The following is a 6,286-nucleotide window of genomic DNA, read 5'->3' as shown; positions in this document are numbered from 1 at the left end:
TACACGAAGTACAATTATATTTAATATGAAAAATTTTAGCCAGTATCCCACCATACTCAGTAAGTGAGAGTACTCTTAATTCAATTCCAAAAATTTAACCATATAATTAATTAATCTCAATAATAATACTTCGTCAACATGCAAATAAAAATTTCCATGAACGCAGAAGAAGCAATATAGAGATGCAAATGGTCTGGACTCCACTAGAATAACCCTCACCTCCGTGCGATTCTTTGCCCTGCTCCAAGTAAAAGGGCTTTCCCTATTGCACCTGTCTGAAGCCCACAAACCAGAGCCACAGTTCCACCTAAAACTAACCACTTCCAATCGATTCCATTATCTTTCCGTTTCTTATTGTGCAAGGCTGCTTTGCCTACATCTTCTTCACCAAACGCTGGCTCCAGAGGATCCATATTTCCAGCGGGTATCTTCGTTGTGATTCTGGCCATCAGTGCACTTCGAGATAACGAAGCCTCTGATTTCCTAGCATTTTGGTATGCTCTCATACCAGAGTGTAATTTCTTCACAGCACCCCACATCCCATGACGAACTCCCAACTTTGCTACATCTTTGGGAATCCCCATGTCTTCATAATGTAAAAGGGTAACCTCACAAGCAGTCAATTGTCCATCTCCTTTACGAGACTCCACTGCATTCATTGCAAAATTCATCAATGTTAAAAACACAGCAATGAACTCTCACCAAAGGGCGTCAAACAATTGTTGTAAAGATATAATAACATGAACACAATTCCTTACCTGCTTTGATAATCCAGCTCGAGAAATAAAGTTCTACACGTCTAGGCTTGTCACGCTTGGGCAACCCTGGATATGGCACACCCTGCAATATTCCAGCCCTTTAAGTTAGATAGAAATGCTGTTAACACTGAGGAACAGTATACAACTTAAATTAATATGGCGTAATAGAAGTGAAATCAATAACCAACCACTACGATAAAAAATAGATCATGGAAACAGATAGGATATCTGAGTATTGTAAAATAGGCTTTGCTCAATGCACTTGTCTTTCTCAGCCTCTCTAAAGTGAAGGGTTTAATGCATAATTTTCTTCCACTAGGAATAAAAATAAGCAACCTAAGACTAAAAGATACAGTAAAACCAACAGACAGGTGCCCAATCATACCTTAGTCACACAATAATAAGATTTCTCAGCCTCCCATATTCTTCGGCCGATAATATATTCTCGATCACTGCAGAAAAAAGGGAACTGCATAAAGGAAGAGGGATTGATCAGAACCTTTAAAGTCCAAATTAGAAAGTAATACAGCAGAAACAAGGAATCAAAGCATACAATTCTGTAAATACTCGGTTCCACAGACCTTTTTAATCCAATGAACTATCATTGTCCCTGTATGAGGGCATTCCTCCAATATCTTAAAATATGCAAGCATGGGATCCCATTTAGGTCGAAACTCGTCATCCCAAAAGAAATCTCTCACCAGCTCTGGAGTTGCATCCTCAAATACAGTTCTACTGCGGTAAACTGTGGGCCCTGTCTGATAAGCAAAACCACATCAGGTACTAAAACATAGAAACATCAAGGTTACAACAATGGGAAAGGGAAAAAGGGGTTTAACAGTAAAGTATCTGCCAGTATGGTCATTTATACAAGTACTAACAAAAAGAAAAAGGCTAAAGAATGGAAGTACAGCCGGCTACAGCATGCAAGGTAGCTGACTGCCTAGCAGCATGGTATGAAAAAACGTGGAAAAGCAAAAATAAAATATATCTATCCGCAATCAATATTTGTTACAAACAAACTCATGTACAAAGAACATAGATGTACAAGGAAAACATAGCAAGAACTTTTGAGGGATAAGACAGTTATTGCCAAAAATACTTGTAAGAGTAAAGTTTGGAAAATTACCTCGGGCTCATGACGCCATGCTTGGTATGCCATATTTGGAGTAGACTTGTCCATAAAACATTGCCATTCCATTTCTCCATTCCCCTCAAGCAAATGCAATAGGTGTTCTAAATCATTCTCAGTGACAGCATCTTTCTCTCTCCCCACAGCTTTATCATTGGTTCTGTGAGACAGTGGAGTCAAACATAAAACAATTATTGCCAAAAAAGATATGACAATAATAAAAGTACACCAAAGTTCATGCTGTCAGAGTAAAATTATACAGCAATAATTGCCACAACTACTAGGAAGTTTTCAAAAACATCTATACAGCCAAAAGGGATTCCACCTTCAACTTCTACTCTACAAGAATAAATCATTCTTTTTCAGAAGACCCAATATGACACAAAAGACATTAAACCCTAATGCTAGAAAAAAGGTGGAATAGAACGCATAATTACAATGAAACAGTCCAACTGCTCTACAATTTGTAATCGTCTGACCGCATTCATGAAACTACATACATTTTAGATACCTTCATTGAAACCAGAAACAAATTAAATCTCTCACACTACTTCATAGCCAACAAGTCTCCTGCTTCTACACTCTCAAAAAGGCAACTTCATTTCATTCCAATCAATATGATTCCCAACTTCACACTGTAAAAAAGACAGCTTTATGGCACAAAGGGTATATACTAAATTTGACTGGTATATAATACACTATCTAACATCAAAACTGTGGTTGCTATCTTAATCGCACATAATCAAAACAAATTGTCACCATAACCTAAAACCTTAAAATCTAAATGCTCATAAGCGCACTACATCCAAATACAGCCTCAGAAAACATAACCACTACAATTCCAACATATTCAAGTGAAAAAAAATAATTAAAAAAATGCAATATTTCAACGAAATGTTCAGAAATACTCACCCAACAGCATCCACAACATTCTCCGACGAATTCCTAGAAACGTCCGCCGCAGCAGTAACCGCCGCGTCGGGAACCGTTGGCGGCGATCCTTTACCCTTTCCTTTGAAATTAGACCAAATCGTGCGGCAAACGGAGAAAGCAGAGAGAGCCGTGAAAGCCAACCAGAGCCGCCGAGCACCGAATCCCGGCGGAGCCGTCCACAGGAATCGAAACTTACTTCGGAGACCAAGGAATACAAGCCCAGTCCAACGGGGCCTCCAAGACCATCCGATTACCAAGCCGATCATAACAGCGAGCCAAATCGGAACTGCACATAGCAAAATGTCGACGAATGTTTCGGTAATCGAAGGCTTCTTCAGAAACTCCACGAGATCGAAGAACGATTCCTCCATTTTTATTTTTTTTTTCCAGACCTAAATAAATTTTCCGAAGATAAAATATTTTTCCAGAGAAAATGTAACCTTTATTTTTTTTCCCACCTAATTTCCTCCAAGTAATTTAGAACTACATCATCGATTTTTTCTCTTCCTCTCTGAAAGGGATCCAAAAGAGGATTTTTGGAGAGAGAGGAAGAGAAATGGAGTTTTTTTTTTTTTTTTTTTTCACTTTTTTAGAGAGAGAAAGTAGGAGAAATTAGGCGCTTTTATGTCTACAGTACGGTATCATGACGTGGCAGATTGTTGGTCGTTGATAAGGGTTGAATGGATTAAAACCCGTGAGTTTAAAGCAACGTGGTGGAATATGTTAGGAGGTGCGAAACACGCGCAGCGGTGGGCGAATTGGGGATATGTGGAAGTCGCTAAATAGACACATGAAAATTTTTGGATAAAAGTTTTTTTTTGGAATTTTTGTTTGGAAGTAATAAAACAATTTAACAATTTGGAAGATATTTATTTCTTCGGCAAAGGATAAGTAATTTGAACATTAATGATCTTATCAAATCATATTTTGACACTTGGAATAAACATAATGTAAAAATCTTTATCGAAAATCCAATCGGTCAAGATATTTGTGTACCTCCAAGCTGATTCGTGTAATTTTGATTCTGGTTAATGATCATGGTTCTACTCTAATTTCAAAAAGAAGTTGTATAAAATTTAGAGAAACTACTGTTTGTTTAACAAAATATCATGGAAAAGGCTCTCCATAAATTTGAATATATATATATATATATAAACGTTACACTCAAATAAGTTTTATTTTATTTTATTATATTAAATTTTATATTTTATAATTATTTTGTTAGATAAAATGTTAAAATTTAAACCGTAATTAAATTTAAAATTAATTTTTTAACATTAAAAAATATAAATTTTAATCTCAAATTTTAATAGATATTAAAAATTAATAAAAAATCTCATATTGATTTTTATATTAAAAATTTTATTTAAACATGATTACATATATATACATATATATATATATATATATATAATGAAAAGAGCTTTTTGTTTTCTAAAAAGCTAAAAACTTGTTCAAAATTTATGTAGTTGTTTAGCCTTTGCTTTTTATAAATAACCGGAAAGTGGTTGCTTTGTTATCTACCATCTACAATTTTCTATTACAATCCAAATATTGGAAATGGATAGGCTGTTCCGGACCACACGGATACAAATATCCATGTTGTCAACATTTCTCTATATTTCATGTACGACATTGATAAGGGTGTAAAAAATATTTGTGGACATATTTGATACTGATAGGGGGATAAAATTTGTTTGTTATGCATATAAATGAAAATGTCAAATTCATTAATAGTTGTTGATGATATCAATAATTATTGATCAAAATTGAAGAAAAAAATTGAATTTTTATAAAAGTATCAAAAAAATATTAAATTTACATAAACATGTCAAATTTATTAGTATATATATTGTTGGTACCAATATTCACTATTTGATTACCAATTATTTGAAGTCCTTCTCAATTTTTAACTCAAATCAAAATTAATCATCTAGTTAAACACTTATGTATTTTAGATAATATTTATTATAATTCTCAAGTTTCAAACTTTGATGTGGGTTAAAATCCATCCTCCCTAAGTTCTAACTTTATAAAAAGAAAAAAAATATAACATTTAACTATAATTTTTACTTAAGATTTTAAATTTATAATTATGATTGATCAAGTATTTTGGTATGTGATTATTTTATCATGATCATGGTTGGTATTACCATTATAGCATAAGAATAAATTGTTTACATACATATATATATGTATGTATTTATTATTAGTTTTAGATTAAATTACATACTTTGATTTATTTAAAGTTTTTGATACATATTTAATTAGTAAAAATTATCACATATGGATACAAATAAGTGCTGTATTTATTTTATACAAAATAACATTTAATATTTATAAATTATTTTATCACCATTTTTATTTTAATTATCATATTTTTTATTTTATTTATTATATTAAATATTTTATATATTTTAAATTACATATTTATAGTTTTCGTACTTTTCTAATATTTTCATTAACATCTATATTTCCTTTTATCATATCCTCAATATTGTCATCCATATTGACATTTTCATTACTAGTTTAAATTTTTGGGTTACTTTGTTTATCATTGTTAATTAAATTTTGTTCATTTTTTTTTTATTTGTCAGGATTAATATATCCTACGGCTTTATCTTGTATTGTTTTAGCTCACAGAAAGCAAAAAACCGATCTTTATCTGATGGAGTTAGCATGAAGTTCAAAAAACGAGGCAAGTATTCAGTCCAATTATATCCAGGTTCATGGATTATGAAATTATCTGTAGCACTAAATACTCTTATATTATAATCCTGTTTCGAATAACACTATAAGTGTTCACTTTGTATTCCACAAAAAAATTCGCTAAATATTTATCAAATTTTAAAACATTGACTTATAATGTTAATTATTAAAATTAAAGAGTTTCTCATAAAAATAATTAGGTGAAATGAACTATTTCCTAATATTGCTTACAATTATAATTGGACTTCTTTTTGGGTAAAGGCTTTTTATAATAATTTTAACTTGGTGTATTTTTTATTTATTTATTTTAATTTTTTGGTTATAAACTGGGGCATAAATAAACGCCTAAGTTTAATGTGTTTTCTTTAAAAAAAAAAAATTACTTGACTTTTTTTCTTTAAAAAAAAATGTAATAAACGTATAAGTAATGAATTTCAAATTTTATAGCCCCAAAAAAAAAAAAAAAAACAAAAAAAGAAAGAAAAAGACCAACAAGGCCCAGAGTGCCAGATTTCAATTTATTATTATTATTATTATATAATTTTTAATCACTTCAATTTATTATAATATTTTGAATTTTGTATACATTTATGTTTTTTTTTTTTTTGGGTTAAATTTATGTATATATAATTATTAGTGAGTTAACAATTGCCAATTAGTGGATTTTACAACTACAAGACAAAACACAGTGTCAGAGTCGCACTTACCAATTACCTGTAAATAATCGAATATTAATATGATTAGGCGCAGCTAG

General features: G+C 31.4%; 1 protein-coding gene across 1 annotated transcript; it reads right to left on the bottom strand.

Moving 5' to 3' along the window:
- Positions 1 to 3,418, bottom strand: LOC107422839 (uncharacterized). The gene is made up of 6 exons (XM_016032349.4): positions 2,803 to 3,418; positions 1,888 to 2,050; positions 1,340 to 1,516; positions 1,144 to 1,227; positions 759 to 840; positions 1 to 649 (listed from the first exon to the last, which is right to left on the bottom strand). The coding sequence occupies exons 1-6, from the start codon at positions 3,192 to 3,194 to the stop codon at positions 216 to 218; spliced, it is 1,332 nt and encodes a 443-aa protein (XP_015887835.1). The 5' UTR covers positions 3,195 to 3,418; the 3' UTR covers positions 1 to 215.
- Positions 3,419 to 6,286: the final 2,868 nt, after the last annotated feature.

The sequence above is a fragment of the Ziziphus jujuba genome, chromosome 3 (assembly GCF_031755915.1).
Source record: "Ziziphus jujuba cultivar Dongzao chromosome 3, ASM3175591v1".
Lineage (NCBI taxonomy): Eukaryota > Viridiplantae > Streptophyta > Magnoliopsida > Rosales > Rhamnaceae > Ziziphus > Ziziphus jujuba.
The sequence above is the reverse complement of the archived record's forward strand: the minus strand, read 5'-3'. Positions and strand labels throughout refer to the sequence as shown.

Excerpts from the sequence above, each read along its gene's own strand:
- LOC107422839 (XM_016032349.4), bottom strand. The coding sequence starts at position 3,194 with ATGGAGGAATCGTTCTTCGATCTCGTGGAGTTTCTGAAGAAGCCTTCG. Across the intron at positions 2,051-2,802 it reads AATGTTGTGGATGCTGTTGG|AACCAATGATAAAGCTGTGG; the intron begins GTGAGTATTTCT and ends ACTGTCTCACAG. Across the intron at positions 650-758 it reads GAGCTGGATTATCAAAGCAG|TGGAGTCTCGTAAAGGAGAT; the intron begins GTAAGGAATTGT and ends CAATGAATGCAG.